Source organism: Triticum urartu, chromosome 2A (genome assembly GCF_056163025.1).
Source record: "Triticum urartu cultivar PI428250 chromosome 2A, HENAU_Tu73, whole genome shotgun sequence".
Taxonomy (NCBI): domain Eukaryota; kingdom Viridiplantae; phylum Streptophyta; class Magnoliopsida; order Poales; family Poaceae; genus Triticum; species Triticum urartu.
This window is the reverse complement of record NC_141874.1, coordinates 64,582,717-64,607,950: the sequence shown is the minus strand read 5'-3', so window position 1 is coordinate 64,607,950 and position 25,234 is coordinate 64,582,717. Positions and strand designations below refer to the sequence as shown.

Below are 25,234 nucleotides of genomic sequence, written 5' to 3'. Positions count from 1 at the left end.
TCCTAGTTCTTAATCATACTTGGTTTGGATAAATGGGTTTTCCATGTGGCTTGAATTAATCTGATGAATCAGCAATGTGCTTATTTTTCATCAATATATTTTACTGATAGCATGCAAACCCTTACTTAGCCTGATGACTAACTACCTTATAAGTGTTGCGGGGAAACAATGGGAAGCACTGAGGTTTACAATCAAGGTTAGCACGTGTATGATCCGTTGTCTAATAGCACATTATTGTGCAATTGCAGGAACCATTCTAATATTTTAGTTTTGAACAATTTGTACTTGCACATGTAGGTCCTACTGTCAGATGTTTTGACCCACCGTTCGACCCTTTTTGCAGATGAGGAAATGAGTTGTCCATGAATATCAATCAAATCAAGAAACTCAGAAAGATTGTTAGGATAAAGAAATTAGCGATAAAAACAACAAGATCTTTGTCTGCACAATGAAGAAGACATCAGTTCACTACAAGATGGTACTAACTATTATACCTTGCCTTTTTTTATTCCTTTGCCCCATTTCCAATATAGAGAAGATATTTATGCACATCCTTATTTTCAGGCTTTTCCAAATCAGTTCACTGATGATTACCTCTCAACCCACATCTATGGTCAGGAGGCGAGGAAGGTTTTCATACAACACCCACGGTTCAACGAAGTGTTCCTGAAGAGGACGAAGGACGGATGGTCAATCATCCACAGGCACTAGCCTAAAGTTGCAAAGACCTTCAACATGAATGAAGGCTCAATATTCGCCTTCCGCTTCAGTAGTTTTTCAGATGAGATGCATCTGTCTATATACCGTCTATGATGCTAATTTCGAAAGGTTCTATATGTTGCATGTGAAACTTGGTGCTGGTGCAGTTGCGTAATGGGGTAGCTGAGTGCTGAAGCTATATCATGTTGTACTTTGATGTATTTTAATTATGAAATTCTGCCTCCTTAATATGGAAATGAAATATATTATGTGCTTAATATGAATGCCAATTAGATTAATAAATGGATTATTAATAATAGGGCCTGCTAATGGCAAATTAGCCTGCTAATTGGTTTGCTATTGCAAACGGTTGTTGAAAAAATACCGTGGACGATGACCTCAGGTAACGCACACAGTTTTTAGGAATAAACCGTGTTGGATCAATGAACAATCGCACGACTTTCTCTTGAAAACTATTTGCGTTAGGCCACCTTGCATAAATGTTTACCACATAAAAATTATGTGTGATGGACAGTCTTTGCCACACAGTTTTTTCTATGGACCGTGTGTGATACATTCAATAACGCAAATGAATTAACGGGAAAAATTATGTGTGATATACCTCTGAACGAAAACGTTTTCCTTGGAGCAACTGTGTGGGATGTACATACGAACGGAAATGTTTAGCGGGGACTCACTGTGTGCGATGTACTTACGACTGGAAACAATTTTACCGTATAATTGTATTCTTTTAGCTTTACTGTACGTATTTCCGTATTTGAGCGCTCGCCGGTTGCACACGACCTCATTTTGCCGAGCGTGTGTGCCAGGAGGGCATATCCCCGACGGTTTCTGGGTCGTGTGAGAAGGACGCCCCTATCACCCACACTCACTAGGTGACGGTTTCAAATGCCGTTACGGAAAGGGGTTAAAAACCGTTTGTATAGGACCGACGCGTGCCAGTGAGTGCTTTACTTATATCTTTTTGAGCACGGCGGTGCTTGTATTTTGAAGAAATAGATGAAATCTCATACTTCACTTATATATTTTTGAGACTTGATAATAGTAGTGGCAATTTGCACAAGATATGTATTTGGTCCCAATGTGATGAATATTCAAGAAGAATATAATAAAAACTTTCATGTAGATCATTGGATGTGATAAGTTTGATTCCTTGCAATAGTTTTGCAGTATGGATATGATAACATGTGAATTATGCTAGTGAGTAACTGTGGTTTAGAAAGAATATTGATGTTAAGGTTTGTGATTCCCTATGCATGCACGTAAAGTCAATAGTTATGCAACGAAGTTACATCCTACTTATGATGCATTATTCAGTGTTAGTTATTCTCAATGCATGTTTATGACTGTTTTTGTTTTCTGGTTGGTTGCTTCTCAATTCATTTGTTAGCCTTCATTTGTATTAAAGGGGAATACTACTTGTGCATAAAATTTCTTAAACCCAAAGTTGTGCCAAATGAGTCCACTATACCTACCTATATGCGGTATTTACATGCTGCTCCGAGTAAATTTGCATGTGCCAACTCTAGTTATTAAAAAAATCATTTTGTATGCCGTACCGCTCATGAAGCGACAAGGGATGGTCAATATCTTTCATGCTAGATTGGTTATTCTCAAGATGAGTGTTTATCCACTTGTCATTGCACGAGAAAATGGCCAGTAATAGGGATGCCCGGTCCCGAAATAATAATAATAATAATACTAATAATAATAATAATAATAATTGAAAATTTGAAAGTTTGAAAGGCACCCGTGGATACGGCTAGCCATGAATTGTGAAATATTGGTGGAAAGGAAATAAACTTTATTATCTGTTTGGGAACCGCCTATAATGTGGCTAGCATGGGAGATATTGGAAACTTTCCGTTGTGACGTTGATAGTAAAAGCATGCCTTTCTCAAAAATAATTTTATCTGTGTTTAAACTTTGAGCTCTGGCACCTCTGCAAACCTCTGCTTCTCTCTGTGAAGGGCCTATCTATTTTAATTTTATGCAAAAGAATATATTTCAAGTCTCCGTCTTCTTTTATAAAGCACCAACTGGAGAGCACTATTTTCATACTTGTGCATTGGGTGTAGTTAATATTGAGTATGTTTCATGAATGAATCAATGACTGAACATGATGGGCTAGAGATAACTTTTTTTAGCGTTGATATTTTAAAAGACATGGTTGCTTGTTAGTATGCTTGAGTATCTATATCTTCATGTCAAACTATAGACTATGGCTTTGAATCACTCAAGTCCAAATATTCATGGCACGAAAGAAAAGATTATATGATTAATATGATAGATAACATTCCACATAAAAAAATTGTTTTTATCATTTACCTACTCGAGGATGAGCAGAAATTAAGCTTGGGGATGCTTGATACGTCTCCAATGTATTTATAATTTTTTATTGTTTCATGCTATTATAATATCAATCTTGAATGTTTTATATGCAATTACAAGCAATTATATATTATTTTTTGAAACTAACCTATTAACTTAGTGCCCAGTGCTAGTCGGTTTATATGAAATCAGCCGCGTTTGCATGAATTCCGTCCGGTCAGTTCAAACAATGGTTGAAATGTATGTCGGCAGCGTTGGATGGTCAGCTCCCGCATCAGTGTTTGTGAACTGCTCCCCCCCCCCCTGTCCGCGGGAAGATGCCGGAGCAAATTTGTGGGTCAGCGTTGGAGATGCCCTTAGCACGGCCTCGATTTTCCGCGTTGTCCGCACTCACCCTCACTAGTTAGAGGATCACGGGAGACTAATCACTCGACTTGTCCCCCCCCCCCCCCCCCCCCGGTGGACTCTATGGCGCCGCCGGAGATGAATCAAACCCTACAAAAAGGGCAAACCGACGTTGTAGCTCCACCCACTGCTCCTAAGCTGAGTGATGTGCAACTTTAGACGCTTACAAAAGTTTTATGAGCTTGATTGATGCAGCAATTTTATTCTATGGAACCTCATTGAGGCACCCAACGATCCTTCTGTCTCCTCCGTGACATACATATCGACCCAAAGTCCTAACGGGCGGTTCAAACAAATCCAACGGTCGATACATGCAGATGCTCGATTCCGATTCCTCCTTTTGTGCTTATTTTTGGAACAAGAGAATGAGCATGTTAGAGCCGATGGTCGGGCCCACTGGGAACCTGTCGCTGTTAACGATACTAATTTTTTGTTAGCTCGATCGATAGCGACAACTCTCCTAGTACCACGCAGTTGCAACTTACTAATTACCTCAATGATGCTCCTGTTTGGCAGCACCTAATCAGGATCATTAAGTATTGTTAGCAAAAGAGCTAATTGGTTGGGGAGATTTTAGATGGATTAGGCAGAAGAGACAATCGATGGAGACATGCACGCCTAATTTAGTCAGGTTGCTGTCAAAGGGACAGCGACTTGTACTAGAGTCTACGTACGCTTGCTCAGTTTAGTGATTGCTGGAATCCAATTCGGTCGTGGTTAGTTCGGTATCTCCCCTTCGTTTCTGCATAATTAATTTGGCGAGATTGGGGTTGTTAAGGGTGATGGATATTTTGGTCGACTGTATAGTAGGGCTACTGCTGAACAATACTGTCACTATTCAAGGCTCAATTTATCTTTTTCGTTTATTTTATTTTCTCTGCTTTAATTATTCTTTTCGAGATATAGAAAGGGTTTGCCTCGTTTCATTAATTTTTCTTTTCGAAACAGAGGCAAAATATCTGCCTCATCTATTAATTAAGCGGAGAGAAGAGTTTGTTACTGACGAACCCCTTACACGGCATGGCCATTATTTTTGCAAAAAAATTGACCCTAATTTCTTTGCTCTGGCAGTGACCAAAGGTCGCCTCACTAATGATGGAGTTGAGCAATATTGGCAGTAGAGCACTCTTGTGACGGAACACCCGAGCATTCTTTTCATTCCAAATGGTCCATGTGACAAACATTGTGAGTGAGGCCATAGTTTTTCTAGAGGGCGTTTTGGCGCCGGTTCTACTTGCCCCCATCCCTTGACAGAGCCTTCCAAATACCACGAAGAAGTGTCCAGTGCTGAAGGCAGAATTTCGCAATGACCGAGTTCCAAAGCCTTATGGTGTGGCGGCATTTGAAGAAGAGAGGTGGCCCACTTTCTTGCACCCTCATGCAAAGTGGACAAATACCACAATTTGGCCACCTTCATTTGGCAAGCCTATCGACGGGCCAAATTCTATATTGGATAGCCAACCAAGTCAAAGAACTTAGCTTTTGGAGGTGCCCAAATCTTTCAAATCATCTGAATCGTTTCATTCATCAAGGAGGTTGATGTTGTATAGTAAATTTGACAAAATTCGGATGAAGATCGAGATTTTTTTTATAAAGATGAAGATTAAGATTATAACATTCTAATATAAAAACACATGCCCGCAACCCAAACTGACCTAAACTGAAAACACGCCGATTAAGAGCGCCGTTCATTGACACTGCCTATAAGCGCCATCATCATCACCCGACGCTTGTTTTTTGAAAGACCCGGCTTAAACACCGGCTTCATTGATTTAGCAGAAAGTAGTCGGAAAACATGGCGATCAAGTGATCATCACCCGACGCTTGTGACCCGGCGAATAGCAATCCTGAATTAGGGCTGCAACCGCCATGATGATTAACGACTAGGATAAAAACTCATATGTCAACTACAACTACGGTATAAGCTATGGTGTTTCATTTATAAAGTGGGATGAAAGTCTAGTCTGTGAACTACTGCACCAGTCCTAGAACCACTACTTGTTGGCATAACCTTAGCTCTTCGTGTTAAACATGGAGTCACCCGCCAGGAGTGCCGGTTGTTGGCTCACGGGACCGTCACATCTAAAGACGACAGTGTGACAAGCCGTGTGGACTACCACGAGAGTTGCTGGTCCATGGATCGTCGTTGTCCAAACGTGCAACGAGGCAAGGTTTGATTTGTTTGATTTTTGGTTGCCTTGGGGGTTTCCGGTCTTGCATGGACCATCTCTCACAATCACACAGATCAGCTGCTGCCCTGTGGCATGTTTGCATGCCATGCATGGCAGGTAAGCTTAGCATGGGCCGGCAGCATGCGTGCAAACCGACCAAAACACCTTAATTCCATCTTGGCAACTTGCAAGTGTAATCAACCCGGCAAACAAGTAGGGTGGTACACTCCACTTTTTCAAAAATGAGATGAAAGCCATGCACATGCAACAAGCCAGCTCCGAGTAAACGTACGGCCGGGATGCTATTAACTCTGTCTGCTCATTAACTGGACGGTCTCTCGGCGCGAGACACCGTCCTTGACGACCCATTCATCACCTCATTTAAGCACCACCGGTACAAACCTGTTGAGGCATGTGTGTTTGTTCATCTCTACCGGGCAAGGCGAGGACATGCCTAAACCTCATCTTCCCCGCGGCCTTAATCGAAGCCATCATCATCAGCAACACGGAGCTAAATCGAGTGCTTGACGACCATAACCACCGAGCAAAGCCACGGTACGACTCGTCGAATAAGAAAGCCACCGTACATGCCGCCCGGCCTCCTTTTCCTTCGTTATTGGATTAGATTAGACAAAGCCGAAACATTCTGCAGATGCATTAATTGGCGTTATTATGGCAGGCATGAGTACACACGTAGAGTGTATTTGTTGCCGCCTGCCAACCAGATCACGAGCGAGTGATTAAACAACGAAACGCCGGTACACTCTCTCCATCACCGCTAATCCCATACGTACGACAAGTATCTTTGTTTAACCGGCTTCGATAATGACCTTACGTACGTACGTTCCTAATCAGTCAGTGGCTATTATAATTGCCTCCACATTTTTGGCGGAAAGGATTAGACATAGTAGCTGCTGGTAGTGACTTTACGATCCAAAAATTTAGTGGTACGTACAAGTGTACAACACTTGGGTTCACTAGGGCATGGCCGATGTCTTGTCAATTTTGTCAGCATGCAATGATATATAGTAAGCAGGATCCTAGACTATTATTTGAGGGGCCTCGTGGTCATGCTTAATCAGCTGGTTCCCAGCTTGCGCTATTTAGCCGTGATATGCGCATCAATCATTGACGACAGCCCTACGCTACCAGCTAGGCATACTGTATGACTGTACGCCCCTACTATTGTTCCATGAAACCTGATGTGCTCTGGTCTGGATACTCCTTTAATTTGGCACAAGCAAGCAAAATTTGAGTAAGCTCACTCCTATCTCTGTTGTTGATTGTTTTTGAGATAGCTAAACACGACCGTGAAAAAAGGGTAGCTAAACTCATGCTGAGCGGTGCTCGCTCCTATCTATTACGCCCGAGTTTCCTTGCAAACACTTTGGTGTGAAATTCTTACAAAATTTGTGTGTTGTATAAGATGCTTCAACTGTTCTTTGTTGCAACAAAACCAATTTATAGCCCGAACCCCACATGGTTTGCTTGAGCTCGCCATCAAGTGGCAAGATGGATATCGTCCCATGGGGAGACAGCTTCTCGCTCAAAACTGTTGCACGAAACCAGGAAAGTAAAATGCACGACACACTCACAAGGGTATATCTAAAAGTTCTCATCGGCTATGCCTCTCAGTTTATATTTTCGTGTTTCTGGAGTGCCAATTTGTAAGGCAAATCAAGATGCTGGGTGTATTGACACAAGACATGTTAACAGATCTAAAGTAAACATAAATTCAAACGTGAAAAATACCTTCAAATCCTACCACGGATAGAATTCCCAACTACTATTGACAGGTGAATTTCCTTTTCCTTTTCACGGTGTGTTAATTGAGTTTGGAGCTAAAATTTGGTAATCCCTCTATAAAGAAATATGAGAGTGTTTAGATCATTATTTATAGTGATCTAAACACTCTTATATTCCTTTACAGAGGGAGTAATATTTAAGAAGTAATTTGTATAAATTCACTACTTTCACTATTTTTGCTAAATCATGGTTGTATTTGGAGTTCATATTTTGTGACGGCGTTGATGTACTTGTATTAGTTCACTCAATTAATTTTGATTTTAATTTTTTGGCTGAGTTACCATGACTTGTTACCATTGTTGCACGGTAGCATCCCAAGTCATGATAGTACTCGATATATATTCTATTTTATTTTACCGAGTTATCAAATGCAAAAATGTTGCTATTTGGCACTTTTGGTCGTGTTACAATTCTATCTCCAAAGTGACAAACATTACAGAGTTAAATTCAGATATGAATAGGAAATGTCAACTTAGATTTTGTTGTGAAAAGTTTAGACAGTATTCATTTTTTCTCGGTTTGTGAATGAAATTTGGAGTTGAAAATTAGCAACATGATAGATGCATGTAGTAGGTACCAATTTTTCCTGGTTCTTTTCAAAAGGAAAACCTAAGCTCGCTTCAAACCCTTAGATCCATTTTTTGTGAAATTCCTATGAACTTTTCATGCTCTAAAAATGCTTCAACTACTCTTTATTGCAACCAAATCAGTTTGTATGGTCGCATGGTTTGCTTGACCTCGCCATCAAGTGACAAGATGGTTTTCGTCCCTTGGGGAAACAACGTCTCCCTCAAAAATGTTGCGCTGAAAGCAGGGAAGTAAAATGTTAGGCACACACACCAAGGGTGTATCTAAAAGTGCCAATGGATATGCTTCTCGGTTTATGTGCCACAGTGATTCCGTTCTCTTCACATTGTAAAAAACATATATCGTGCTCTCAAGTCCAGGTGGCACAACGAAAACACGTGACCAAATCAAGAAATTGAAGTCCTTTGGTTCAAATATTTTCTGATTTTTATAGGATTATAATTCATAGAATATTTTGCTACATGGATTGTTTGAGTCGTAGGATTGCATCCCATAGAAATGTTATGCTACATTTTCATTATATTTCAATGGAAAATTTTCATTCACTCTAACCTCTTGTGAAGAATCATACGTGTTTCTAATGCACAACAAATATTCATGCAATCACGTAGTATTGAAGATTGCATGACACTCTACAAATGTGTTTTTTCTTATTTAGACGTTTTAGAAACCATGCCAAAAATAGGCTACGTATTGACACAAGATATATTAACTTATCTAAAATAAACATCTATTCAACTATGAGAAATGCCTTCAAAACCTACCATGATGAAACAATCAACTACTACTCATGGTTGAATTTGTCTTTTTTATACTCGATGGGGATTGATTATGGACTAAAAAATTCATAACATTAAATACATTTCTTAAAGATAAAATTCACTCTTTTAACTATTTGTTTGTGACGTCGTGACATATTTGTTCCGGTTCACTCATTTGGTTTCTTTTTCATTTTTGCATTGTTACCATGACTTGGTAGCATTCACGCATGGTAACGTTCCAAGTCAGTGTACCACCCGATAAATTTTCTTTGATTCTACCAAATTATTTACTAGGTTTAAACAGGTTATTTTCTTTGCACTTTTTATTGCGTTTTGGTGGTGACCAGTGTTTGGATCACGACGAGGTTTTTGTTGTCTGCTCTCCCACGTGTCTTCGGGTCTCCATGCTCTATTTTGTTGTTGCCATGCTCTACTTCTTTAAGTTGACCAAATCTATTGAAAACTATACCAACATATTCAAGACCAAATTTGTTTCATTAGATTCATCATAGAATATGTTATCAGATTATATATATATATTTGATGTTGTAGGTAGTAATATATGTTTTTATATACATGCTCAAACTAAAAAAGTTTGACCTGGAGGAAACCTAGGATTTCAATTTTTTTTGGAACAGAAGTAGTACAATGAGGCAATAGAAAAGGAAAACGTTGTATTTGTGCCAGTTCACTCATTTAATTTTAATTTTACTTTTTAGTTGAGTTACCATGACTCGCTGGCATTGATGCACGGTAGTATCCCAAGTCACGGTATCCCTCGGCATATATTCTCTTTGATTGTACCAAATTATCAAATGTGAAAATGTTTATTTTTGGCACTTTTGGTTCTGTTACTATTCTATCTGCAAATTGAGAAACATTAAAACTAGATAAGTGTAGCTTTGAATAGTACTCCCTCTGTAAACTAATATAAGACGTTTTAGGTCACTGAAGTAGTCTTTTTTTTAGTTTACAGAGGAAGTACCAAATTAGATTTTGCCGCAAAAAGTATGTTTAGACACTATTCATGACTCTTCATTTTTGTTTCTCCGTTTGTGAATGAAATTTGAGTTGAAAATTTGCCACATGATAGATGTAACTTGTACCGGTTTTCTTGGATTCTTTTCAAAAGGAAAACCTAACCCAAGCACATCATAAAATTATGATTATGTGGTTGTCTAGGTGAAGTTGAAGCTAACACAACGTTGTCCAGGTGATGACGATGACACGAAAGGCCCGGTCCGGTTGCGTTAATCGTCTTTAGCACAAATATTGCATATTTCTAATTCAATGCCTGCCTTAAGAATCGGACTTGCATAGTCTTTAGCGTGAGTTGTCAACTATTAGGTCCTCGGTCGACTTGAGCTTCATTGGGCTATCTTGTGGGTATAGATTCGACGGCGGTTGTCCATGGTGAAGCCGGAATTATGGCTTCAAGGAGAGGGGCTATGACGGCAGCGCGCATTCGACTCGCTTCAGTGCTAGTAGTCGTCGCTAGGTGGTCCATGGATCTAGATGTAATTTTTATTATTTATGATATTATGTTATATTTATGTTATATTATGTTATATTGCCATGATTGAAAATGAACAGATTAAAAGGGGTGGCAATGTTTGCAAGCAATGGCTGTCAAGTATGCGTACGGTTAGACAGGTCAACCAGGTGCCGTTTGCGGGTCATGTTAGGCGATTTCAAGGGTTTGTTACAACTTCTTTCGCTTATTATTGCCCTGATTCCCTTTTCTCTTTTTGTCGGTTAATACAACGAGGCACTAGAAAAGGGCAGTATTGCATGTTTGCATTAGCAGGGTCTCGTCTGGAAGAAAAATCATAAGCTGATTTCATGGAGGTCCGATCGGCTCCAGAGTAGTATCACTCACCCAGGCAAGGCAGCAGAGCAGGAGCACGAGCGCGCTGCCGGCGGCGCACATGCGCGGCGCCCTGATTGAGTCCCCGAACCGCACACCCGGCCTAGTACCACGGATGATGCGAGGGCGCGAACCGGGTCCAAGGGGAAAACGAACGCAGGCGCGCGCGGGCATTCCACTGTCGTTTTCGGCCTTGCACGGCGTCAAACGGGAAAGCCGCCCGCCCGCCTTTCCTCTCCTCCGGCCGAAACAGAAGGAGCAGGCCTCGTCTCGCCAACGGACCCGGCCCGAAAGCGGCGGGCCCCGCGGCCCCGGCCTAGCGTGCGCTGCTGTAGGCACGGCCCATCCAACGGAAGGGACGGACAGCCACAACATGGCGGGCGCGGTCTCGGTCGCGCTGATTCAGCACCATGTGCCCTGTGTCAGCGCCTGTCCTCGCACAGTCAGATGGCAATCATCAGACTAAAGTAATTGCCACAGCCAGTACCACTGGGCTGGCTGGCTGGCTGGATCTCACCACATCCACAACCGGCTGATACGTATATTGTTATCTACGTGTTGACTGACTGCAAATTTCTATCCAGACAAACCGTAGGAGCTCAACTCCTTGAGATACGTATACTACGTGCGTATGCATACGTTGTACGTATTAGGTGTGTCTCCCGTTGCGCAGATCGGTACGTAGACTGGCACTACCACTGGGCAAGCAGTGGCGGGAGCGTGCCAACTTGACGGGCCGCTGTCTCTGTCTGCGAATACCAGACAATTAAAAGGGTACAGCAGCGTCCTCCTCCGTGAGGAGGCCCCATGAATGCCAGCCTCTGCCTGCCTGCGACGGCTCACATGGCGCTCCACAGACAGAGGCACTCATGGCGCCCCGGACCGGACGGGATCCCGACGGGCATCGGCCGGGCACGAATGTGTTGGGCGTAATTCATCCGCGTCTCAGAGGTAGGTAACCACCAACGGGTGATGAGGCCCCTGCCTAACCTAATCTGCCGCGCCTATATGTAGCCGAGGCCGTGCCGTGGTACCCTCGGTACCCTGCTGCCCCCCGTCGCGACATGGCGCCGTTTGTTTTAAGATCCTTCCTTGTCCATTAGCACTCACTTATTAGTTAGTAGCAGTATTATTCACCCGTCGTCTACATCACCTGGCCTGTCACCTGTCTGTCGCGATCATGTATGAGGAGTACGTGCAAACCAATCGTGCAGGCAGGCAGGCGGAGGGATTTGCGTTACACCCTACGTTCTGGGGCGATGGGCTAGGAGTACTACCCCATTGCATGTGCAGTTGTACACGGTACACTGTACACTGTACCAGCCGCCCGCAAGAGTCCAAGATGCGTAGGGCTATGGTGCTGGTGGCGCCACATAGATGTAGGGTGGCCTAGCTAGCTAAGCCAAGCTAGGCAGAGGCGCGGCAATGGAACTTGGAATTGGCAATGTCCGGTGCGTGCGGACACAGTGCCACATCCCGGCAAGGCATACACCCAGCGGGCAGCGGCTCATTACACGAACCCGTGAACGGACGCACATCCATCGCCATTGAACGGATCGTACTAGCATCTTCTTCCCATCTGGATCGAACAAAACAACGTCCCCAGTTAGTCAAGGTTGCACTCCAAGTTGCAGCCTCCAACAGCCCAACTCCAGCTCCATGCATCTCCAAGAGGCAAAGGAACGAGAAAAAGATTGCACATGCACCGCATGCATGCATGGGGGTTGGAATGGGACTCGTCTACGTACTGTCTGTTATGGTTCGCTCCAACTCTGCTGATCGGCCATGAATTCGTAGAGGTCACTCGTAATTCGTACTTTAGTAGTAAACAGCAGAAATGGAGCAAAATACTACGTATACTGTAGTACCACTCCTACGGTCCTACCCCCAACCCGGCACCCGGCACCCACCCCATGTGAGTACCAATTGGACGCTTGCTGGACACAGCCGCAAATCGCGGGACGCGACCGCCGCACTGTGGAGTGGAGCGTGGAGATCTCACAGTCTCAACTAGTGTAGAACGGAACATGCTTGCTCGATACCAGTTCATTTCTACGTGTCGTGTAATAAGAGCAACCCCAACGGGTCGGCCAGGCGAACGTGCGCGTTCGCATTTTAAAATGGGTCGACTTGATCATCCAACGAGGAGGCCGATCTAAATATGTCGTCGTGAAAAAAAAAAGTTACATGAAATAAACATAAATAAACATAATTAAACATGAAGTGGCCGGTCAAACGCCGGCCAAAGTCTACCTAAATTTAATAAACATTAAAAAAAATCTGCGCCCGCCTGCTGCCGCCCGGCACGCTGTCCTAGACGTCGTCGGCCTTGCTCTTCCCCTTGTCGTCGACGCCGCCGTCATCGGTGAGGTCGATGAAGACTGGAGCAGGGCCAGCCCACCCGAACGCCGCCTGGTACGCTGCCAGGACAGCCTTCTCCGGCGTCTGCTGGGGCGGCGGCATTACAGCAAACCACGCGCGCTCCTCCTCCTCCTCGAGCCGGAGCGCCTCCGCGTCGCGTTGGAGCATGGTGTCGTAGCGCATCTGCTCCTCGCCGTTGGCCTGCTTCTGGCGGAGCGAGTGCTCCTTCCATCGCTCTAGGTGGGCCACCTCCTCCTCCGACGTCGCGGAGAAGTGGGCGGGAGGCGCGCTCACCCACTCGCGGTACTGACCTGTCCACGAGTAGGCCTCCTCTGGCCAAGTGGGGGGAGGCGGGGAGCGCTTACGCGTCGGCTCCGGCTCCAGCTTGGGCTGGACGAGCGGCGACGGTGGCGTTGGCGGCACGAAGAGCAGGGTATGAACAGAGTCCCCCGCTGCCGACAGGGCAAGGGCTTGCTCCAGCCCATCCCAGTGCGCGTCCTTATCGAGGCGGCTAGCCTGCAGCGCGTGCTGCAGGGCCTCCTCGAGGGCGGTTTGGTACTCTGCCTCCGCCTCCATGTCCTCCGGCTCTACCTGCGGGGGCGGCGGTGGGAACGGCAGAGGGACGGCGTCGACACCCGAGCGCCGTTGCTCCTCGTGTTCGAGGGAAAACCACGCCTCCCAGTTGGGGGAGTCAGCGGCGTACTCTGGCAGTCGACGCTGCTCCGGCGTGAGCTGCGCGCGGCGTCTGCGCACCTCGTCGTCGTGCGCCCGTTGGGTACGAGGAACCGCCGGCACCGGGATCCGCTGCGGATCCTGCGGCAGCGTGACATCGGGGTACGGCAATGGCTGCCTATACTCCCAGTTCCACTGCGCTTGGTGCACCGGGATGTGCAGGCGTCGGCGACCCGGGCGGAAACGCGTCGTCGCCGGAGGAGGAGGAGGGGGAAGGGGAGCACGGGAGGACGAGGCGCCGGGGGTGCCCTTGCCATTGCTGCTGCCGAAGAGGCCCATGGCTAGGGTTTGCGGTCGCCGGCGAGGAAGCAAAGGGAGTGATGGGGGCCAGATGTGGATGAGAGAAGTGGATGAGGCCGACCCCGCCGCACGCGTAGTTAAAAAAGGACGCTTCCACTGGCTGACGCATGGGCCCGCTGTCGGTGGTCGTCATAAATAAGACGACCGGTGGCGGTTGAGTGGCCGCCAGATGGGGACGCGACGGACGGTGAGGAGACGCGCGGCGCATCCACTTCGCGTCCGCGTCGATACATTGCAGACGCAATTTTGGACCGGAAATGGGTCGGCGCAGACGCCAGACGGATACGATTTGAGTTTGGGTCGACGCGTTGAGCCGCCACTTTTGTCCGCGCCGACTCAAATAAACGCGGGCGGACGAAATGAGTCGCCCCATTGCTAAAGATTCAAAAAGTGCATGTCCTCTACGTGCACAATCAAACCATTATGCATCTCCAGGGAAGCTTCCTGGAGCTGGAAGCACAAAATCTGCTGCTGTATCTCTCCAGAAATTTTCTATCGAGCCCATCAAGTCAACTACTATTGAAATTGCAAATCAGACAGCCTAAGCTGATGTCGAGGCATGATGTTTCTCTCTCCCTGAATGATTTTCTTCTGTGCGAGCCTAATCGACTCGACAAGTTTGCTCGTCACCCGAAAGCGAGAGCGCATGTGGTAAGTAAACGCGGTTAAATCTTAAGAAATGCACACGTCACTGAGAAGGGTAAGTAACACACCTGCATTAAATTTATTCAGGTGGATGTGACCATGCCTCGTTTGCACTTGTATTATCTCAAACGATTTGTTTTTAGCCTGCTTCCCGTTCAACGTCGATCTGTATAAACTATAATCTGACCCTCCCTTCTGTTTTGAATACTGCTCAAGGAATTAATTAGTTGGAGGGATCTGATCAGAGAATCATCAGATCGTATGGCGCCCTTATCTGCTTATTAATACTGCCCCCCTTGTCTTGATGCAACTATTACTCTGTATTATATTACAAAGACCATGTTCAAACAAGGCTGAAGACGATAGCAAAGAAATAATACCTACGCCGTTCATATTTTTGGGCTCACACCATGACAGTATTGATTAACAAGATAAGTCTAATCATTGTACAAGGAAAACAAATACGATTATATTCCCAAATTTAAGAATGTGTGTTGTTAGAAAAAAATGCATATTCACTTTTATGTCTGGAATTGGGCCAGTTGCCCTGCATATGGACGTTTGGTTTCTGTGTGTATATACAGTTATACACCCTATACGCAAAAAAAATAGTAATTACAAAAAATATAGAAAGACTGATTTTTTTAAAACAAAGTTGACCTTCCATTTTACTTGTAAAAAAATCCACAAAGGAAAAAAACTGTTGACTGCAAGGAAAAAAAACTAAAATTAAGTTCAAATATGTGTGAATAGTAACTTGTATATAACAATAAAATTGCTTTTTACCCAGAAGTCAACAGGGGTTTTTCCATTGTGAAAATTTATATACTAGTGCCCAAAATGTCAAGTTTATTCCAAAAAAGTTCTAGATTTGATTTTTTTTTCATAATTGTTTTTCCTCATATAGGGTATATATACACACACACAGGAATCAAAGGGCATTTACTTGGTGCCCGTAGATGTTTACAACAACAACAGGACCTCTAGTCCCGAGTAAGTTGGGGTAGACTAGAGTTGAAACTCATAAGATCTCGAAACCAGCTAGATGTTTATTTTAAAAAGAAGTTGCCCCTAGATGTATGAAATCATAAAAGGTGAAAGAACAGATGGTACATACACACTCCATTGGCAGACTGAGTGACTGACAGTACTGAAAAAGCATCCAATCAATCATAGAAACGAAATGGCAATTTGGCGCCTCAAGAAAGGACATTATCATGTGTTAGTAGTATAAAATTGTTATCGTACTTACTTTTGGCATCCCTTGGTCTTTACTCAGATTCCCTTTTGGCTGGCTAAACTTGCTGTAACTATAACTGAGATATTGGTCAAACAAAGTGTGGTAATTTTAACCGCATGAAGGTCTCAGTTTCACCGCCAATCAGAATTTCACCCCGCGTCACTGCTTCAAAGCCAGCAGTGTCAATTACTTGCATAATAATACACGTACAGGTAGTAGCACCTGCTACAAACATAAAGGACCATGACAACAACAACTAGTGCTGTATTTGACTGGACCTTTTTGACAGTCTTTTCTACGGGCAGTTGGAAAGTGGAAAGGTTGAGTCAAACAAACAGGGAGGAGCGGTACTAGTAATTCAAAAGGCACTCTCGTTTTTCAACTGTTTACAAACAGCGTCTGCCAACCTCGGCAGTTCAACTAGCTAGGGAGCATGGGAATAAAGCGAGGGATATCATGGCCCTGGAGGAGATCCATCAAGCATCTTTCTGTTTTTCTATGTCCTAACTTCAACTTTTTCTCTGGGCATGTTAATCTTAATTTAGAGGATCATGATGATTTAAGAAGAAAAAGAAGGAAGGGGCATCAGAAATATATCTATCTCCAATGAGTGCGTCTGCCATTCATGCAACTAAAAAATTGTACAAGAGCAGAAGGTTTTTTTTATGGCCATCAGTTATGAACTGCATAAGCTCAAACATTGTATATATGAAAAGTTCAAGCCTATGGAGTATTCAGTGCTGGTGTGCTGATAGCCCATCTGATGTTTCTCTCCTGGTTTAGTTGACTCACTCTTCAAGGAATTATTAAATCAGACTTCAGCATTCAAACCCACCATCATACCTATAGCTTCAGCAGAACTTCTGTTTGTTCCTCTGATTTTATGTTTTTTTAGAAGACTCTGATTTTATGTTTGCAAGCTCACATCACATCCAGGGGGCTGGTAGAAGGACTAACTGGGCCAGGCCCAGCAGGCCCAGAATGGTTGCAAAGATTTGACCTATAGAAAACAGTAAGCCACAAACACTAGTGTTAACCATAATCCCCTAAAAAAACTAGCGTTAACCATAATAGGTATTCTGTTGAGTACCCTATATGGGCCTTGCAGATATCCAAAAGTGAAAGCTTACCTATCATTTTGATTGCTCCCCTAAATGCGTAGTCATCTGCAAGTCTTACAACAGAATTTAGCTGCCTACTTTGGTGTCCCCATTTTTCTTGCTTCATTATTAGGTTTTCCAAGGATGTTAATAAGTCCGAAAACTCAGCGTATGCAATAGTTAAGAACAAACAGTTCCTAGATAGGCAGCATGTCCTACATATCGTATTCAGATGTTCGGGTGTCCATAGTTTGCAGAGTACTGAAAGCTACATCCCAACCAAATCCTGCAGATTTAAGGAGACAAACAATTATAGTCGCAGAGATGTTTGCTTACGTATAATAAGGAAGTTTAACAAAAAGGTCATGACAATGCTAATGATTCCAGCTACATAACAGACCACAGGGACGTAGTAACACAACAAAACTCCGGATCGGATGGGGCATGGTGGCAAATGTAGAACAATTCAGCGGTGTGCAAATCCAAAACAGCACATTTGGTTTGAAACTCAAGTCCAAGTTAAAATCACCGCAAATTGAACTGTTTGACAGTCAGAAAGTTTCAACAATTAGCCTACATGTTGTATATTCATGCCAATTCAAGCTTGTGGTACTACTTTGCTTTCAAGTCTGGAGCCCTACTTTTAGCACTGTCTACGGAGAGACAAGATGAGAGGAGAGCGTTTACGGAGAGATAAGATGAGAGGAGAGTGTTTACGGAGAGACAAGATGAGAGGAGAGAGAAGCTGAACGACAAGAGCTAACGAGTCCAAACAAACTGAGGCCTGGATAGATGCAACATTTCTGTGTTAATACTGGTGAGTTGGGCAATACTAGTTTCTGAGGATTTCCACAAGTCCTTCCGAGTAGAGGGTCTAGGCCGGGCTTGAATCTGGTCGGTTGTCCGACAGTAAACTGCAAGGAGGTGTTTAGATGAGGCATTTTTGTGACATTGTTCAAATCCGAATAGGTATCCGCTGAAGATATCCTGTGAGAAGAACTTAAAGTAGTGAAGTTGGTGTCAAAAACCTCAAGAGTTTACTAAGATTCAAGGCTATTCACAAGCATGGCTGACCATTAATGGTTCTAGCACACAGTATGTCTTACGCAAGGAAAAATGTATAAATACCATGATCAGATACATAGCACAAAATGAAAATCAACAGCAAGGAGAAGTTTGGACGATGCATTTTTGTGATATTGTTCAAATCTGAATAGATATCCAGTAAACATATCCTGTGAGAACAAAAATGAAGTAATAGTGTTACAAACCTCAAGAGTTCACAAAGGTGGCTTACCGTAAATGGTTCCAGCGCACAGTAGGTCTTTGCAAGGAAAAATGTATAAATATCATGATCAAATACATAACACAAAATGGAAAACAACAACTTTATAAGTAAATGCAACTAGGATCAGCAATGCGGTTATTACCTTGCATTTTATGCATAACTAACACATATTTGGTCGTACATAATATCGTGCAAAAACAACTTACTACTTACACTTTTCCTATGACACGGTTTACTACTTACATTTGGCCAAATAAATTAGATCAAAATGTCCATACATGTGATCCTGAAGTGAAATTACAACAGTTATTTCGGGACGGAGGGGGTATATGATATTTTGATACTAAACTGAAATTACAACATTATAGACTATACAGTATATGTTGAGTATTCTCCAAAGGGCCAGAAGGAGCCATTCAGATGGTTGCAATCATCAACCTGCAGGTTAAATACGGTAAGCTATTTTGCTCCACATATACAAGTATTAACCATACAAAACAACTCATTTTTCAGTTGCAAACCTAAAAAAATCCTGGCAAAGCACAAGAAACAACATGACTTGTTAAATTGTTAAAATGACATAAACCGAGTTGTCTTAACTGTTTGCTAGTCACAGACAGAAAATTAAGCAAAAATTATTAAACAACTAACGCTATTTACATTAAAGAAAATCTCCCACGTAAAGGGATAGGGAAAAATCTGAATTCTACGATTCTATAGTTGCCTAAAGAGATACAATTGCGATAGCAACAGTAGACAATATGGCTGAGAGTTTGCTTACAACAACAGGTTCTCGCAGATAAGGATTGCTTTGCTAGAAAATAAGCCTATGCCGGCACATTCAGTTCACAGGGAAAAATATGTCGCAGAAAAATGTAAGTGTCCAGCACTGCAATTTGATCTATAACACTGACAAAAAATAATAATAACAATACACGCTCTTATGCTTACTGATTTAGTGATTCCAGAGGTATCTTCAGAAAAAGCATTCCAGTTGCTCTGGAAATTTTGTTCTAAGGAGACATTCTCATCACCGTAAGATTGCTCATAAACTTCTACTTGCTGAGGATAGGAGGAGGACGAGAATATGCTTGCCATGCCTCCGTATTCACCAGATCCGAAAGCATCCTGCTAGCCAAAACAATGAGTTAACAAAGAAAAGATATATTAGCTGTACTCTGAATAATCAGTCAATAATCTGTCAATATGACAGTTTTATAAACAAACAGGTCTTATATCAGTGTTGTATCAGTAGCATCTCAAATATGACAGGAGTACACCTTACATTATCATACTGAGGAGTCACCTCTTCTGCGGAGTCCTGGTAGTATCCCAAATTCATCGACCAAGAAGGTTGATAAGCTTCAACTGGGCTGTCAGGTACATATGCATAGGGCTGTATCTCACATGACTGTGTCGATATCTCCGAATTATCAATATGGTTGGTATATGTTGAGAAATTCTATATAAGGATCAAAATATTATGTAGTTAGCAATTATGAGAATATAGAGAAACATATTATATTTTCACGGAGGCAAATGTAGTCAGCCTGGATAAGCAAATAGATGTATAGCAACTACTGATGTATCAACACAAAACTGAAAGCGCTAAGTAAATGACATTGAAAGCTAACAAACCTCGTGGTACTCCAACTTGTGAGAATAAAATGTTTCCGGAGGTTCAACCTGAACATGCAGTGGTTGTTCACCAGTGTGCTGATTGTAACAATAAATAGGTTGAGATGAAAATGTGCTTTCTATGCCATAACTGGGCAAAACCTCCTGTATTGAAATTGAGATGGGGTTTAGATGTGAAGATAACAAGCAGTCAAGCAGTATAGAGTGTAAGTCATAAGTAACTAATCATAGATTGGGCAGACTATTACTGGAGCATCTCTCTCAAACATATAAAAAATCTTCTTGCTTTGTTTTGTGTGACTTGTCTAATGATCCTCCATTGAAAAGATTAGTCATTCAGGCAGAGCAAATATATGTGCAGATGTGTAGTTAGACAACACTGATGTGCCTGTGGCTACCTCATTCAGTGAAAGATTAAACAAACAATATATATGACCACGTTAAACAAACAAATAGTACAGCTTTAGGGTGTCCGTTCACTAAATCTTTGATTGTAGCAATATATTGGTTGAGCTGAAATAGTACTCTCTGCACCATAACAGGACGCTTGGGTGAAACTGAGATGGGGTTTAGATGTGAATATAACAAGCAGGGACAGGTCCAGGTGCAAGTATAATAAGTAAACGAATCATGGATGTTCTGAAAAAGGAAAGTGATGAATCATGGACTGGATTGCCTACTCTAGTTACTGAAGCATCTTTCAGGCATACAACTCATTGATTCGTTTTGCATTTCTAGTTTAATGTTGCTCTTTATAAAGGTCAAATTAATCATTGGGCAGAGCAAGTCAATATGCTGACAACACTGAAACTGACCAGCACAACAAAGTTATTAAAACACTTATACATAAATTGAGCTGAATGCGCACGATGACAACTGGTCACTAGTTAACTGAGTGGCTCACACTTGGATCATTCAGAGCTGAGAAATACCTGATACCGAGGTTCCTCCTCTCTGTAAACATCCTGGTAGCTTTGATTGGGAAACCAAGTAGGTTCATCCGAAACAGCATCAACACTGTAAGACTGTCCGTAGGACGCGTCATACGAGCCATACGTAGAATGGGCGTATGCATACGTATCCTCTTTTGCATTGTTGTACGAAGATAGCCACTGTCTCCGAGTACAAAACAATGAAGGAATCGGTCAATATATAATACTGACAGAGGAAGATATATACTGAAACATTATAGTAGTATGCCAAGAGTAAACTAAAGCATGATATACTGAAGAATGATGCGGTGTATTTCCTCACATTGCTCTGCTCGTGCGCCTCGCCGGCGTCGTGCCACTGCACATTCCCAATCGCCGGCACCTCGCCGTGGTCGTGCCACTGCACATTCCCAATGGCCGGCACCTCGCCGTGGCCGTGCCACTGCGCATTCCCAGTTGCCGGCACCTCGCCGGCGTCGTGCCACTGCACATTCCCGATTGTCGGCGGCGGCACCTCCACGACCACGGCGTCCTCCACTCCCCCCTTTTTGTTGGCGTACACGGGGACCCCGTGGCAGTCGGTCCCGATCCGCCGCTCCCCGTACCCGTCGGCGTGGCCGAAGAGGAAGTCCAGCCCGCGCATGCACTGCCTCCAGTAGTCGCGCGGCCCGCCCCGCGAGTGGCAGCAATGCGACCCCGCCGCCAGGTACGGCCAGCGCCGGAACACCTCCGGCGTGGGGTACACGGGCGGCCACCGCGGCGCGTCCCCGTAGTCGTGCGGCTTGGGCCAGTAGAACGGCTCCGCGACCGGCACCGGCACCGCAACCGGCGAAAAGGGCGGTGTCCTCGCCGGCTCTGGCGATGGGGCCGGCCGAGGCTTCGCGGGCGAAGCTGGTGCCGGCTGCGGCGTGGCGGGAGCAGGAACAGGCGCGGGCGCGGGCGGCCGCGGAGATGGGCGCGCGGGGGCGCCGGCGGGGGAGGAGACGGGGTAGCACGTGGAGGTGGAGGGCGGGAGGGGTGCGCCGTAGGTGGCGGCGATGTCGTAGCCGCCGCCGTAAGGGTGCGGGTTGTACTCGTAGAACTCGTCGTCGTCGATCTGGCCATCGTCGTCGGCGGCCGCCATGGAAGAGCGGTGGTTAAGGATGGCTGGGGGCGTGGGCTGGAGTGGAGACAGAGTGGGGTGTGTGAGAGCGAGGAGGCGAAGTGGGAGCAGACGAGTGCATGTGCGGGGTGGGGGGTGGCTGGTGGCTTGTTAGTTTCGGGTGATGGCGACGGCGAAGCGGTGACGGAGGCGGCGTTTGGAAGCCACCGCACGGTTGGGACGGGAGGAAGATGCCGCCGTAGCATTATTGCGCACCGAGTTCGAGGGCGTGCGACGAGAGTGGGACAGTGGGTGAGGTAGAGTGGTACTCCCTCCATGGAGTAGGTGTGTAGGTGTGTAAAGTCATCGGCTGGTCGTAATGGCAGTATAAGGTTGTGCACCGTGATTAAGATGAAGGAAAAAACAAAAAAACTTAATTTTTTTTCTAATTAATAACATAATATGTAATGAATTAACCACTGCATGTCGTGTTTGATAGCTCAAATCATTTAAATCATGCATGACCCGCGTCTCTTATTGTTTGATATGTCACGAAACAAGAAACGAGATGAGAGTTAATGTACCGTACCTAAGTGCTAATGTCGCCGCCGTAAGGGTGCGGGTTGTACTCGTAGAAGTATTTGATTTTCGTAAGATGACTTACACACCTAAACGAAGGAAGTACAATAGAAGTAATTTTTTAGTGGTATGACACCAGAATCAAAGTCACGGATAGGTAGGTATGTACTTCGGCCAGTCAGTGGGCCAGCGGGCCAGTGCTATGCTCAGAGCATCTCCAGCGGCCACCCAACACGCGGCGCGCTAAAAACGGCGCGCTAAAAAAACGTTTGTAACGTGTCGATCGTCTGTTTTTGCGCGGCGCGGAGCGCTGGCTCCAGCGGCCGCTGCAAAGTTTAGCGCACGAGAGTAGCTCTCGCAGACGCTGCAAAAATGCTGCGTGCGCGCTTTCGCACAAACAACATATGCACTTCAAACACAACCAAAAAAATCGAACACAAATAAAATAAATCAACAATAGTTTAACAATACAACATCAAGCGCACAAATCATGATACATTTTGTCGGTCATTTCATGCCCACCACTCCTCGATGAGATCCTTCTGAAGATTATCATGCGTTTCGGCACGTCGAATGGCATTGATAGGAGGCAACAAAACGGGCCACCCTGGCAGCCCTCCACCGCACTCGCACGGGATGTCCCAAGAGCTCATAGTGAGAGTAGTCTACATCTTGGCCACGCTCATTCTCGATGATCATGTTGTAAAGCGTTGATGATGTACCAAAGCATCTTTTGATCCCAAAATCTAGCCGGTCCTCTCACAATAGTAAATTGGGCTTGCAAAATCCCAAAAGTTCTCTTCACATCTTTTCTACCCGCCGCCTGAGCATTGTGGAAATCAAGATTTTTCTTACCTTCCGGTTTTTTCAACGGCTTCACAAATGTTTGCCACTTTGGGTAGATGTCATCCGCAAGATAGTAGCCATAGTTATATGTACGGCCATTTGCTACAAACTATACCGGTGGCAGTTCACCATTTGCAATCTTATTCATCAGTGGTGACCGATTAACAACGTTGATGTCATTCAAAGATTCAGGTATTCCAAAAAAAGGATGCCAAATCCAAGTCTCTTGATCGGCCACCACTTCAAGCATTATAGTGAAACCCTTTTTTTTGGCCACGCCATGCCTTAGGACAATTCTTCCAACTCCAATGCATGCAATCTATTGAGCCAAGCATACCTAGGAAGCCGCGAGCTTTGTTCATCTCCAGTAGCCTTGCGGCGTCTTCGGCATTGGAAGATCTCAAATACTCCTGGCCAAACACTTGCGCAATTGCGACTGCGAAGCGCTTGACACACATGATGGCTTGACTCTCACCCATTGCCAAGTGATCATCAACTAGATCAGCGGGGATACCGTATGCTAACATACGCAAAGCGGTTGTCACCTTTGTGAAAGATGCTATGCCCGAGCTCTCTGGCGGCATTCCTCCTTTGCTGAAAAAACCGATCATGGCTCGCTAGTTTCTTTGCAATGCGCCTGAACAACTCGGTGCTCATCCTAAACCGGCGCCGGAAGTACGATTCGGGGTACACGAGAGGATCCGCAAAATAGTGTCTGATCAATCTGTTGTGGGCATCGATCCTATCTCTTCAAATTTTCTGCCGACCCATAACCGAACCACCGTACTTCGGTTTTTTATTGACGTGCATAGCTAGGATCGTTGCACGATCCTCATCCTCTTCCATATCAAATTCTTCTTTGGAAGAATCATATGACAAACTCATCTACAATGTTTAATTTAACCTAGGCTATAAAAACTGCAAACAACATGCACCAAATTCATGTAAAAAATGTGAAGCTGAAGCAATACATACCTTGCAAGCGTTTTGTCGAATACCTTGCGGGCGCCGAGCGGCAGTGGGCGGCCGGACGCTGTTCGTCGGAGGAATGCCGTGCGCGACGGACGGCGGCGACCAGAGGGAGATGGAGGAAGCAGCGGCGGCGCGGGGATAGGTCAGGGAAGCGTCGGAACGGTCGCCGGAACAAATGGGGTGGCACGAGCGGCGGCGGCGCTAGCGGCTGGATGGGGTAGGTAGAAGTTGCGAGCGGGCGCTCGAGTGTCCAGCGCGCGGGAGCGGGCGCAGCAAATAATCGGCGCGCGATGGCGTTTCGGCCCGCGCGCTGAACTAGTTATGCTGCGCGCGCGGTTTTTGTGCCTCCGATGGAGCGCCCGGAGCGGTAACGCGCTCGCAAAAAGCACTACTTTTGCAACGCGGCGCTTATATAGCGCGTCTGTTGGAGATGCTCTCAACGATCTGGGCTTCAGGGCTCACACCTAGTAATTCTAGAAGAGTCCTCATATCTGTTGGATCGTGATAATAATCGCTATTATTGTGACGATTTTGGCAAAAAAGAGAATAATTTTAGTAGAGTTGTTATATATTCTCAACCTCTATAATGCCTGTGATCATGACGATTTTGGTAAAAAAACACTCCAACAGAGTCGTCATTTTGACAAGATTGCCATAATTTGAACTGCCCTCCATATTCGCCTCTCCGTGTGCCATGGACTTTCGCAACGCATTTTTAAAGCGCTCTCCATCCATGAAAAAATGGATGCACGCGCTGAACGCGAAGCATCCTAAGAGGAGCTCCGCCTCGACCCCTCTAATCATCGCGACCACTAAGACCTGGGCCCCCATGGTTTTGTGGACGAAAATGCTAGACCTACGTACTGTTGCT

At 44.7% G+C, this 25,234-nt stretch overlaps 1 protein-coding gene across 1 annotated transcript; it reads right to left on the bottom strand.

The window, feature by feature from the left end:
• Positions 1 to 18,391: 18,391 nt before the first annotated feature.
• Positions 18,392 to 22,259, bottom strand: LOC125535615 (uncharacterized). The gene is made up of 6 exons (XM_048698675.2): positions 21,208 to 22,259; positions 20,886 to 21,065; positions 19,954 to 20,097; positions 19,601 to 19,777; positions 19,267 to 19,443; positions 18,392 to 18,753 (listed from the first exon to the last, which is right to left on the bottom strand). The coding sequence occupies exons 1-6, from the start codon at positions 22,006 to 22,008 to the stop codon at positions 18,685 to 18,687; spliced, it is 1,548 nt and encodes a 515-aa protein (XP_048554632.2). The 5' UTR covers positions 22,009 to 22,259; the 3' UTR covers positions 18,392 to 18,684.
• Between the last annotated feature and the right edge of the window lie 2,975 nt (positions 22,260 to 25,234).